Below are 13,931 nucleotides of genomic sequence, written 5' to 3'. Positions count from 1 at the left end.
TTTTATCTTTTCTTTAGGGCAGATATACATGTAAGTCGGAAAAATATTTTTTTGTATCATTTCATGGATTTTTCCCATGTAGACAATTATATCTATCACAAAGCCAGTCTCTGCATCGCACAAAACAATTTTTTTATTCCGAAACGGTTTCTTTTAGACGGAATGTAAATTTTGAAAGACAAATGCCCCTTTCGTAGTAACATACTTTCATCAATACAAAAGTTGTAAAATGCGGCTTTATACGTGGCTTTTATTGGATTTAATAGCAGACGGATTTTTTGTAAGTGATCATTACTTTGGATTGTATTATCTGCAAAGTGTAGTGCTCATAGAATAAAAAAATCAGTTTTGAGAAAATAATACTTTGAAAAATTAAGTAGAAATAACTGGATTTGTTGACCAGTATTCTTTCAGAATTTTTATCAACTAAACTAGTCAACATTATAGTAGCCAAAAAATATATATTTCCGAAATATTTGTTTCTACCCATTTTTGTAACTTGGAATTTGCACTCATATTTATGCTCATTTGATTAGCATATTTATTAGTCTCTGTTACAATGTTATCCATAATTTCAGCATTGAAAGAGGGTAAAATAGACAATTTCAGTATACCTTTGATATGCATACTGAATTCCGGAAGATGAATTGCTGAATAATAAATCACCATCTTCCCACTTTCATTCCTCTCTTCGAAGACGTCGAGCGAGTGGAGGTTCAGCATTCTCTTCCGAGTCTGTTTCCTCATCTGAGGAATTGTTCAGATCGAGCAACAAGTCTTCTAAATCGGCCATCATATTGTCGTCTTCACTGTCGATAAAAACTTTGTCTATTTCTTGGTCACTCATTTTACGGGACATGTTTATAAATTCACAATTTTTACACGATATGGGATAAAAATGAAATAATTATTAATATGGTATCAATTCCAAGAACCACATCAAATGAATTTAGATTGTGAACATCTATTATAAGTTTTTTTATACTAAAAACGAATGATATCCAAATATCATTGATAAATATATGTACTGTCGAGATAAATAAATAATTGACCGACATGACAAACATATACAAAAAAAATATGATTAATATTCGCCAATTTTACGATTTTTTTCACCCATTAAATAGAAAAATTATTGAAATATTATAATAATGATTCGTATCCTCGGGATAAATAATAAATAAATCGAATTTACAAACATAAAATAAATAAAACTGAGTAAAGGGTCGCGGACACGTATGTGCGGCAATACTCTGTCTGAACCCATTGAGTGTTGCCGCATACGTGCAGCCATACCGCCCAACGGGTTAATACGACATACCAACAGAAGAAAAAACCTTTAAAAATTAGAATAAAAAAAATTTTCATCAAAAAAATAATTATTTTTTATTAAAATTATTGGTTTTTCGTTTTATATTATTAACAAGAACAGACATGGCCGGATCTCTTTTAGGTTTTTTATAAGACTCTTCAACTGGAACTTCTTCCCCTGGTCTCCGCTTCAACTTCTCTTGTATCAAAACGTCCATCGACTTTGTCTTCTTAAAATTAGGATTGGTGGGATCAATGTTGTAATGATGCGACGTAAACAAAGCAGAAAACCGAGTATCGTCCACGTCTATCTTGAAATCTGTCAATGCTGCCTTATCCTCAACCACTTTATTTTTCTTAAATTTCCTCTTCTTCTTTGACTTTGTTTCGTTTTCTGCTTCTTGAATCTTTTTCAAACTGAAATGCGCCTTGCCATCGTCGTCGTCGTCAAGGAGCAACTCCAACTCTGCACGTTTCTTATCATCGTCCTCGTTGACAAATTCTTGCTTTTGTTTTTTACTTTTCTTATTTTTATTTTTGAATTCATCATTATCAAACTCTTCCTTGAAATATGCATCATTCATATCAATATCAGAAGGCACATCATCTGACGAAGCGTTATTCTCATCACTCTTCTCGTCCTTTTCTTGCTGTTTAATTTTCTTACGCTCTAATTTCTTAGCTCTCTTCTTTTCATTCTTTTTTTCAATCATCTCTTCAAAAGGAGTGAGCTTTTCTCCTAAAAATAATTAAAATTGTTTTATTACTATAATAAATTCATATATCAAAATACACACCTTTATTCAGTTTCTTTTTAACGAGTTCTTTGGTCTTTTCCTTTAAACCGAGACCCCACGTGATTTCCATCTCAACATCTCCGTTCTTATTTTTATTTTCAGCGTTCTCTATTTCATTTAATAGATTCTTATACTTCATTATAGGATCTATCTTACTGTCTTCAGTTTCATTTTCAAGCTCATCCTTTGCATCAATATCACTTCCTATATTTAATTAAATAATGTTAAAATATATTTAAAAACTATTTTTGTATAAATTATAGAATACCTTCATCTGAAGAAGAACAGGCAAGATAATTTTTAAGATCATCGTCATTAACTTCACCATCAGCAGCTCCTTTCAAAGTTTCAACTCGATGAGGATTAGACGAATCCCACGTTAATTGAACTTTCGCTTGTTGAAGAGCAGTCGTAGTGAAATTGCGAGGTTTATATTTACTCGTATTCGGCAGTTCTAAGCATTCATCGTGTGCTTCCTAATAACAATATAAATATTTCTAATAATACTGTTTTGATAGTTCATTAATTAGATTACCTGATCAAATGTTTCATCGTCTGGAATGAATCTTAAATCTAATTTGGTTGCACTGCTTTCATATTCAATACCATCACAATCTGTATATATTTTATTTGACGTTGCAGGAGAATCGAAAATTACTACTGCATAGTAATATTTTAATCGATTCAATTGGTATTTTCTCAATCTTTCCATGTGATACTTTGAACCGTCTTCGTTTTCAGATTCGTTTCCACTATCGCCTTCTAATTTTTTTTCAGTCAGTTCAATTGGACCGCGTATTTCCTCCTCTTGCATACGTTTTAATCCAAATTCTGATGGATAAATCTATAAAAATAATATTGTGAATTAAGCAAATATTTTTAAATTATTACCACTGTCTAAAAAGTAGGTGCAATCTTTGTACAGCATTATGAATCTCACAAGAATCGTCATTTACTACAACTCTCCCATAAACTTTTTGATTAATATTCAACATTGCCTCCTGATACTGACACCTGATATACATTTGTATATCGGAATAGATAATAACTTCTACAATAAAATATATATCTGACGTTTCACTGGCTGATAAAGTTGCACACAATAAAGCTCGAAAGTTATGTCAATAAAATCTTTAAATTGCAGAAACCGGACAAACTCATTAAACAATAAAATATATAAAAATACATACAGTTACACTTTTAATAACACCTCCAGGTGGTAAAAATGAACTAAAAAGGATAAATAAATCCAATGCTTTTATATTATCCCAATCCATGTTGCATATGGCTAATCTGAAATACATAAAGGCAATTTAATGTTTTATTACTTATGATTCAAATTTTCATAAATAAAACCTGTAAGTAGCATCTTCGCAAGTTTCCGCGTCAGCGTCCAATTCTCCCCAAGCATGTTCCAAATCATCATCTTTATCTTCTTCTTCTGATTCTTCTTCAGAAGAACTATCCGAGAGAAGAACACCTAAAATAATTATATTAAATTATTATGTATTTACACAACTACACAAGTAACACTTTACCTTCTCCTCTGGCATAATCTGTATCAAGATTTCTTAATTTTTTTTTTATTTTCTTTGGAATCTCGCCTTGTACCAACTCGTCATTTTCAACTTTTGATTCTGCATTATCTTTCTCAACATCCTCTCCATCGCTGGATTCCAATTTGGGTGGTCTCACAAACTTTCCAACGTCATGTTCCTGGTCGACATTATCTTCAGCCTCGCTTTCTTTTTGCTCATCATCTTCATCTTCATCTTCACTACTATCTGAATCTTCAGAACTCAAGTCATAGTATCTTTTGAGATTCTCCGAAGAAGACTGATTTACTGGTCTGCCGCGCTTATCAATCGTAAACTTCACTTTGAACTTATCATTGTCAAACATAGACTGAAATCTTTTGTCAATTTTGACTTTACGTTCGGTCTTTGGTATTTGTCTGTATCGAGGGTCATTGATAAGCTTCGAGAAACGGCCATCTTTTAAAATGTTATCCATTATTGAATGCAAATCTAAAACGAGCGAATAATGATAATTTATATACTTTTACAATAAAAACATAACCTATAAACAACTTCGCGTTATAAGACTGAAATAGTAGGCGGAATGTAATACATAATAGAAAAAATAATAAAAACCTTAAAATAAACGTGTAAGGCACTAATGTAAATATATATTATTCACGAAAATACATATACAAGCTTCACATGGACGCTTTGCTGTCAAAACACGAGTTTTTCTAGAAGAAGTGTTGCCATTGCAAAAAAGTCATCACCTTATGGTACAATCGTTAGTTTATGATACATAGATCTCCACTATACTAAAGAAAGACAATGGCTACTTAACATATGATAAGCTACTAGTGATGATTGCTAACACTATTCATATTAGATTATGCACCAGTCCCTTAAGCAGTATGATTAATAGATTTTATTGTTAAAAACATGAATCCTAAAATAGTGTATGTAGGTGATTCTTACGTACTTTATTTAAATTTTTTTGAATAAGAACATAGATATTAAAAGATAAAAGATATACCAAGTATCCACAAATAAGACCACTACAATTTCACTTGGTACAACAACCAGTTCCAATAATGTATTTTGTGTTTTATTTGTCATCAGCACCATTCTGATCATATGTGCATTATTATTTTTATTTTTACATTAAAATGTGTTAATCATAATGATCAAGTTTTCTTCAAATTAAAATTTGAATAATGTACATAATCGCGTTATGTTGTTTAATAATGAGGAACCCAAATTGTATGTACTAAAGCCTGTTATATACTTCATTGTTTAATATAATGTGTATTAAAAAATCTAAGCGTTGTTTCGCGCCCGCTTATATTTATTGCCTTTTCGGAAAATAACATTTTTACTTGTTTATATATTTATAGTAAAAAAAGACTTAATAACCTTCATGTGGTCTTGTAATTAAAATTGTGCTTTTAAACAACCATCTAATTAGGCATGTATCGATTATTAAACTGCCCAAATATATGGCACAATATCTTGAAATGTCAAATGTCAATAATTTTTTGTTGTGTCAACCCCGATCGATATCTGTATGGAGTTGTCAGATTCAACCATGAATTCTATCGGTGAACATTGCAACGAGCTCAAGCAGCAATACGACGACTGCTTCAATTCTTGGTTTTCGGACAGATTTTTAAAAGGAAGTACAGACGATACAGTTTGCTCCGGACTGTTTAAAATATATCAACATTGTGTCAAGGTAATGGTGCAATAACCAACAAATTCAATACAATATTATATTTTCATATCAAAATTATTAATTAAACGCAATGGCTTTGCTTCAGAGTGCCATTAAAGATCAGAATATCGAGTTCAAGGAGATCGAAAAGGATGTCCTGGGATCCGAAGAAGAGTGCAAAGTACCTCCCAAGACGGAAAAACCTAGCTGACAGTTTAAAACGCTCATGTGTTTCTCTAGTCCGTTAACGTTCATTCGAATTATATGGGCTGACAAGTTTAAATCCGCTCAAGGCGCCAGCATCAAAACAAAGGAAGAAAATGCTAACAGCATCATTACAAAATTGTAACAATGATTGACATGAAATTTTATTTTTCGTGATGTAATAATGTAATATATTACAATGTAGATGGCCTCTATTTTTTGCTTAGTGATATAATTTTAAGTGTTATATATGCATAATTATTAGCGAGATTGCAGTATTTTGAATTATTAGTTCAACATTGTCATAGCTCTCACGCTTTTCTAATTATTGCAATTGTTAGTTATATTTATGTTTTTAAATAAATTATTTTCCAATAATGCTTCTTTTATTTCTAAAATTTTTATTGAAGTATTCGTTTTAAGAAAGACTGTTTTTTTATTAGTACAGTAATTAACTTATTATAATAATAAAGGTTACGCATCTTGATTGAAATTAATAATAGGAAAAGGCAATTGGAGGATTGGCAGATATTTAAAATTTAAGATTCATCACGATATTCGTCTACAAAATTAGGAAAATCTAGGTAAAACTAAACTAATGATCGATGGGAATTATATAATACAACAATCACTAATTCCGATCTTTTAGACACGATAGAAATTGAAAAATATTAACGTTCATATGCAATTCAAAATCAGGTAAACAGTCAGTTTGTCTATCGTTCTGGTCAAGTTTCTTGCAATCTATTGTATATGAAATACCTAACAACCAATTTCACCTCTAAATTGTAATTAAATAAATAGCTAGTTGTACAAAAATGTTGCAAACCAATTTTCTTAAGAAAAGCAATATATGAAAAAAAACAGAATCTTCTCGAATATTAAACACTCATTTTGTTTGAAGAAAAATAGCTCGTTTACTAGTAAAATAAGCCACAATGCTAATAATCAAGTATTTATTTAAGGAAAATAAAATGTAGGTGTGGACCTTTCATTTTATTTATGGAACATTTGAGTGAAAGTAATTACATTTATATATCTGTCTTAACTTCTCCCCTTAATGTCGGATGATGTCCGTTGATTATGGTCGAGATGTCGGCGATCTTCTTATTCACCTGCGACCCTGACCCTCACAGGAAGGTCGTCTTATCGGGCTTCGATGGACCAGCGAAACACTTGCTGTTTGAACATTTATTCCACTTTTACTCCAAAAATTGTTATAAGAATTATAATAGCAACTTTTTGTTTTCTTGAACATACAATATTTGCGGTGAGGAATTGCTTTTGTTCGAAATAATTTTATAAAATATCTTATTTTATATAAACATAATTTACAGGTCTTTTTATAAATATCGTAGTGTACTTTCATAGTGTTCAGGGATATGGATCAGTAAAGATTTATTGAATGTGCTTACATGCCATTCAATTACTGAATGTGTACTATTGCCTATTATTTTGTACTGTATAAAGCAACATCTATAGCTGATTTATCATTTGGAACCATATCGTTTAAACTTACCAGATATTGACACATACAAAAACACATTCATTTTCTTGTCCTCAATACTGTAAGTAAGATGAAGTATGGATATGTAAATTTGTAACAATAGTAACACAGTTGATCGTTGCAGATTAATTTATTGATTACATAGATTATATAATATACAATTAATTAATTAAAAGTTACAGTATGTATGGGTTTGACTTTGTCACGATTAGAGATTACTGTAATGTACTCTGCTTAGAACTCATATTTTATATGGTGGACAATAGATATGTTAACTTTTTGCTCTTTAATAAGAGCAAAAGACCTTTTTGAATGCATAGAAAGTATCTCTGCATACAATAAATATGTGGTCTTATCTTCAAAATATCACTAGGAATGCAGAGGAGTTAAATTGTTGGCATTTTCAATAGCCGCACCAACATAATGTAGATTTATGAACGCACAAAGGTTAATAGACGATTCAGTACTTCTGATCTAAAGGTAAGTTTATCTACATTATTAAGTTCACGAACCATCGGAAGTATCGAATAAAAAAATGCAAGATCTCCATTGTCAATGCCCTTTGACGAATGACTAGTCGATCTTTCTTCATCTTTGGAATCTTTTCTTTGAATACCTATCGTTGGTGACTCTATATTCTTTAAAATGTCAACAGAATTATCGTTTATAATAATTGGTTCTAAAATTTCGGGTTTGACTGGAATTTTTTTACTGAGTACTTCATTATCTGATCCAGATCCACTTTCAACACTTTGTGTAAGTGGCAATGATGAATCCAATGATTCGACGGTTTTCTTTTTAATATGATAACTTTTTAATTTAAAATGCTTTCTTTTTCTTATATTTTTAATTACTTTAGGCTTGCATGGAACTTCCAAGTCTTCTGTCGTATCAACGTAGTCTTCGTTGGTCTCAATTAGGTTGTTTAGTTTTGAATCTCTTATTTTTTTGTCATAAACTCTATCAATGAATTGCATTTGCTTGGAAAACATGTATCTCAGTCTTTTCATTTTTGGAAAACCATTGTCTTTAGTTTTTATTTTAGCGTGCAAAACTTTTCTGTAGCAATCTCTCGTGTTTCTCCATCTCTGTTGAATTTTATCGACTGAAACAAATATTATTTTTATTATTATTAAGCAGTTAAATTATGCAAAGTGTTTTTAAAGTGACTATCTTTTCTATTAAAAAAAATATGTTTAAAACAATTATACTGTTAAAATTGATTTTGAGTTATACATATACACATAGTCATACTATCTATATATAGTGTTCAAGAATATTATAAAAAGGAGTTGGAGTCGGTTGATTTTTTACAACTCAAACTTCACAGCCCTGACATAAACTGAAATCTCATTAACCTTAACCTTAAAGAGGTGTAGCGTTTCGGTATTTATTTGTTTTATCACTACACATCTGCACATAGGATCGATCTTCCGATCGAAGAATTAGAAAAATAGATTGGTTGAATTATACATATATTACATCTTCTAAATAACATAATACGTAGGCTCACCCCCGCGTCTGTGCATTGCGAAGACCAGCGGTATAACTCCAGGCGGGAATTTCTCGCTCGGTTTGGTCCAGGCATCTTTTGCCCTTAACAAAATGTGTAATGGGCATGCTCCAAATAAATTAGAACAGTATCCTTAAGTAATATTTTAGATTAAAAGAGTGTATCGTCGTCATTTTCATATCTTAAATCTCTCCCCTGAATCCACAATTCGTTTCTTGATGGCACATTTTAAACAATATGGAACAGCACGCATAGTATTTAAAGAGCTGAGTAATTTAAAATTGCTTCTTTATAAATTGAAATTAATGCAACTATTGAAATCAATAAATCTTAATAAAAATGTTCTAATTTATTTGAGACATACCCAGCAAAATGTTGTTTTACTGGGCATGTCCCAAATATTAGTTTATTCTGTATGTCGGAAAATATATAAAAAAAAATTTTTAGTTATATATCTGAAATTAGTTATGAATCAGATAAGAACAGAGCAGTTTTTGTGGTTGGATTAATTAGGTGCAAAAATATATTTCTTAGGATTTCTGTCAAAAACAGGGTTGTAAAATCGTTTAAAAATTTACCGACTTCGATTTTAACAATTTTATTAAAATCATTTTTTTCTGCCAGCATATAAAATTGATAGCAATAAAAATAATGAAAATGATTTTCAAATTATAATGAAAGGTAGATAACTATTTAAAAAATCAATAAACATTAAAAAATGTTACATCTACCTAACTTTTTTGCTGATATATTTATATTTTTTTAAATTTATAATTATTTTTAATAAAATTGTAACGGTTCCAAGACTCCACAGATTTGGTAAAAAGTAATAAAACCGAAACAATGTGAACGAGCGGTAAGTAATAAAAAAGCACAGTGCGATTTAAAAATATATGTTTTTCTTATAAAAAATAAATATTGATCTCACCTGCCACTTCTTTCTCTTCTGTGTCTAGATTATCAAAATCTTCAACGATTGTGTTCGCCATTTCTACCCAGGATCTTTCTCTAAGATCAAAATTTTTATAATGTTTGTCTGATGGGTCCCATAAAAACGTTCTACTTTCCACTTCGGCGATTACTTTTTCAGTGTCAATGTTAATGTGAACAGTCATCATGTAGCAGATAGCAAAAGCAAGCAGAGTGCAACTAGAAAAAAACAAAATGGCCGACCGATCGTCGCGAATCGCACAAGAAGTGCGGCTAGCGACCCGCGTCACACTGAACGCACCGACCCGACACGCGTGCGGTAGCCGCATCCTTTTTATACTTATATTTATTTTATTCAAGTTTCAAACCAATAAAGCTTACTTTCAATTGCTGTTCACAAGATGGCGCAAGGATCGCTGCTCTAAAAATGGCTGATTTATTTAAAAAATAACGGATTTTAATGTTTGAAACGAAAAAAATATAATTGATACGAAAAGGTGTTTTTTAAATGCTCATATCTTATGAAATATAAAACATATGAAAAGCCCATTTAAAGCCAATCCTTTAAAAAATCATGGATTACAGTACCGTTGAAATGGGCACGACAGCCGTTCGTAAAATGGTTAGTGATATTCTTAAGTATGATAAATAAGGATTCTTGTTTGTTTATCAAAATTTAATAGCTGTTAATTTATATATTAATAATAATACCAACATACAAAGTTGAGTTGTTCAAAAATGACGCCTAATATCCGTTTCTCAAATAATTATCAATTATTGGTCGATTGAACACGACGTTTAACAATGACCGACGCTTCCGAGAAACACTAAATCACACACGTGAAACTTTAACAAGATAAAAACGCAATTATTGTTCGGGTCGAGTAGTTAACCCTTCAGTCACAATCGTATAAGGGTCATAATTTATAATGTCACATCGTATAAGATTAAGAATTTCCTTTATCAAAAAGCGACGGTTGCATCACTGAAATCGATACGATTGGATGCAGCGTCAAATGATGCAATTTTTGCTGTCAAACAATCGCCCCAATGACCTCGATCGAAATCTCTAAGCATTCGACATCTCGACACAAAAATAATCGAATATGCCGAATTTCTACCATGTGCGTCATCGTACATTCGCAAAACGTGATCCTGATTTTTTGTCGATTCACACGTAACTATTAACTACCTGCCTTAGCAACATTTCACTGCGTATTTTTTACGAAGGCATGACTCAGGTGCGAATGTTCCAGTTAGGTCGTTTTTGCTCGCAAATCGAACGCCGAAGGCGTGCAATTATCCAATTTAAATTCCTGGCAAAGTACGTAGAGTTTATGAATGGGGCAGTTGTGTTAAATCACATGTATGTATATTAAATTTATGGTTAAACATGCATTAAAGTTAATATTCGATTGAAACAGATCTTATAGTCTTATCATACATTGTATTGTCATTGCAAAGGCAATGAAAATTGCTAATAAACAATAAGATATTAGGATACTAGTTCAGTTCGGATCACACACTATGCCGTAGCCGAGCGTTCCCACTGCAACGGCGCCGACAAGATTTTATTGCTTTTGTCGTGAATTTTTGACTTCTGAGAAAAGATAATTCGGTTTGAATACAATAAGTTTGGGTTTAAACAGCAGAATAAATTTGGGTTTGAACAGCAAATGGATATGTCGCAATTCTTGAATTGAGTTTCATTGTCATTTAAGAGCAGTATATTAGTTAAATTATATTTTTGCTAGTAAAATTTAGTTTATTTATAAACTTTGAAATTTACTGTAATATAAATCAGACGGAATTGTTTACAATAATTTTATTCAAATGTTGATAACAAAAATATATATTATTTAAAAAATATGTATAATTATGAATTTTATTCACAAAATGCTGATAAATTTAGCTTGAATTTGGGAAACAAAGAAGAAGGGGAAAGGTTGCTAAGCTTTAACCGTCAGATTAAACTTTTGATTAAAATTAGCACTTCAAAATTTATTACAATGTGAAAAAAATTGATTATTTGCTACAAAACTATTAAAGTTATTACATTTATCAGTTTTAAAATATTTGTAGGATAACGGACAAACAGTCTGATAATTTAGATAAATTATAATTAATATTACACCGTAGATGAAACTATTTTTAGAAAAGTAGAATGTATTTTTTTATCAAGTTGTATCTAAGAAAAAAATAATTTTAGTAATAATATATTAATTTTAGAGTTCACAGTCAAGATTAAATTTTGTCAGGAAGCCAAAGTAAGATAGAAAAATGGAAATTTCAGAACCACTCTTGTTTCACTTTTTGTCGGTGAGTGCGGGACAATTTCAATGTATGAATTTATTTATCGTAAAAACACGTGAAACGGCTCACCCGTCCCAATATATTATTGACTGAAAAAATGTGTTTCTACTATGAGGCAAAAGATTAACAGAAACTTTATGAATTGCCGACCATTGTCAACTCTCGCGGATTATATTGAAAGCATCATAAAATTTTGAATGAAAAATTATAATCTTCTAATAATGGACTAGTCTCTTCGAGTGTCTGTCAAGTGACTGCTTGTGACTGCCCTTATGTATTCAGGGCTGCAAGACTTGCTGACCAATCACAATCATGCAGCGATCACCCACCCAATCGCTGCTTTCGCTTCTTAGAATCAACGAAATAAGTATACGCCTTTAGAAAGTGACATTTGCTTGATTGATATCTCCGAGGTCGAATAATTGTGTAACGGAATGTTTCTACCGGTGATATATTGTTTCTCATGACCGTTTCATAACAAAAAATATTCATTTAATGCACCGGAGAATCCTTGTGTGATATTTACGAGGAAACCCTTTAGTTCAAGTCGTAACGAGAGCTGTTACATAATCACTATTGGTCACAGACGTCACAGTAATTACGCGAGTTTCAAAAATAGGAAAGATTTATTTTTGAGTCGAATTGCTACTATATATGAGAAGTGGATAATTAATTTTAATACGGTAGGATAATAAGGTAGGAGTTGGATGGCAATTAACCGCCAATTCCCCGAACCAAGAAAACAGGATTACATCTCAATAATATAATGTTATGCATTTGCTGGTATATGAACGGCATAATTCATTATTGGCAGACATGTTCAGCTATTTCGTTTAAAAGCGACGAATTAAAGAAAGGTAATTTTACACCAAGACAGCGTTCTCCCTCATGTATCCAAGAAAACCATAGAAAAAATCAATGGATTTTCTTGGGTAGTCCTTTTTAACCATCATATATATATAGATCATTGAAACAGTTTTTAGGTGGAAAAAATATTTTACAAAAACTGATATAAAAAACGACATAAAAAAATGTATTGCTTCCAAAAATACATTATTTTTCGAATCAGATATAAAAAAATGATGAACACGTGGAGAATAATTATAGGAAAAGGTGGAGAATATATAATTTAGTGAAAGTATTACATGTTTAAATTTTTAACTTATTTAACACAAAGACTTGTATTGCTACTAAAGCTTTAAATTTTATATTTGAGTTAGTACAAATCTAATACATTGTATTCTTAAAGCTTAGGTCAATGTTAATAAATCAGCGACAATCATAGCTTCTAAAAACCCACTCACAACGCACAATCTTTTTGCGACTAATCACAAAAAGTATTTTACCTATATCATTTAGTTACGAGATTGTTGTGCCTATGTATAATACAACCAACTTCAATTGCTGAAACATAAGCTGGAAAATTTCAGAAGTGATATTTTAGGGGTGTCCTTAAAAGCTCTTGAGCGTACAAACGTAAGCTACGTACATAAACTCGTGACTCAAGCGGTGCTAATTCTCTTTCTACAAGCTTTCAAAGCCCATGCCACAAATCCACACTCAAACGGGTTAACTCTTTGGTCTCGACTCTTTGGATGTTTTGATTTTTTTCTCGTCTAGCGCTTCTGTTTTGGTGAATGTCGCGCCCGAATTCATGTCACATTATTTGTATCATCAACAGTGTCTGAATGATTGTTTGGGCTTGAAGCCAAGCCTTCCCCGGCGGGCCTCTTCATCATCAACCCAGGAATAGAGCAGACGGAAAACACCTGACGCGATCAGTGCCAGCCGGCTCCACTCTGTCTGCCACTCACATCGCATTACACGCACCAATTCCTTCTGTCGGATTGCGCTCGCCGTTTAACCAACTACGCCACAACTCGGACGATGGATGTGGCTATAGGCAAAAAATATCGAGCCAATTGGACGAGTGCGTAAGTATGGAAATATGAAGAAAAACACGTTTATTCCAAGGCCTGCATCCATAATCTGCAAGAGGAATATCAAAATTTGGCTGCGACTCCTGCATTATACATTTTAATGACAACATTAAAGATCAGTTGATAATATATTTTATACCTTCAGAGGCAAAACACTTTTCATAGAATAAGGGGTGAATTTTAGA

At 31.7% G+C, this 13,931-nt stretch overlaps 3 protein-coding genes across 4 annotated transcripts; 1 reads left to right on the top strand and 2 right to left on the bottom strand.

Annotated features, from left to right (window-relative positions):
• Positions 1-1,361: 1,361 nt before the first annotated feature.
• LOC148236084 (ESF1 homolog) lies at positions 1,362-4,373 on the bottom strand. Its single transcript, XM_088184018.1, has 8 exons — positions 4,262-4,373; positions 3,647-4,135; positions 3,465-3,588; positions 3,299-3,401; positions 2,644-2,952; positions 2,377-2,584; positions 2,109-2,312; positions 1,362-2,050 (listed from the first exon to the last, which is right to left on the bottom strand). The coding sequence occupies exons 2-8, from the start codon at positions 4,119-4,121 to the stop codon at positions 1,380-1,382; spliced, it is 2,094 nt and encodes a 697-aa protein (XP_088040144.1). The 5' UTR covers positions 4,122-4,135; positions 4,262-4,373; the 3' UTR covers positions 1,362-1,379.
• Positions 4,374-5,162: 789 nt separating this feature from the next.
• Positions 5,163-5,921, top strand: LOC148236083 (TP53-regulated inhibitor of apoptosis 1-like). The gene is made up of 2 exons (XM_088184274.1): positions 5,163-5,360; positions 5,446-5,921. The coding sequence occupies exons 1-2, from the start codon at positions 5,193-5,195 to the stop codon at positions 5,548-5,550; spliced, it is 273 nt and encodes a 90-aa protein (XP_088040400.1). The 5' UTR covers positions 5,163-5,192; the 3' UTR covers positions 5,551-5,921.
• Positions 5,922-7,165: 1,244 nt separating this feature from the next.
• Positions 7,166-9,808, bottom strand: LOC148236082 (uncharacterized). 2 transcript variants are annotated; one of them, XM_088184017.1, is made up of 3 exons: positions 9,646-9,786; positions 9,492-9,571; positions 7,166-8,155 (listed from the first exon to the last, which is right to left on the bottom strand). In XM_088184017.1, exons 2-3 carry the CDS (start codon positions 9,550-9,552, stop codon positions 7,482-7,484), a joined length of 735 nt encoding a protein of 244 aa, XP_088040143.1. In that variant the 5' UTR covers positions 9,553-9,571; positions 9,646-9,786; the 3' UTR covers positions 7,166-7,481. The 2 variants fall into 2 exon arrangements, with proteins under 2 accessions (XP_088040143.1, XP_088040142.1); XM_088184016.1 differs by having other exon boundaries at positions 9,492-9,808.
• Positions 9,809-13,931: the final 4,123 nt, after the last annotated feature.

This window comes from Plectrocnemia conspersa, unplaced genomic scaffold (genome assembly GCF_051122295.1).
Source record: "Plectrocnemia conspersa isolate PC_06_02 unplaced genomic scaffold, ASM5112229v1 ptg000004l, whole genome shotgun sequence".
Lineage (NCBI taxonomy): Eukaryota > Metazoa > Arthropoda > Insecta > Trichoptera > Polycentropodidae > Plectrocnemia > Plectrocnemia conspersa.
The sequence above is the reverse complement of the archived record's forward strand: the minus strand, read 5'-3'. Positions and strand labels throughout refer to the sequence as shown.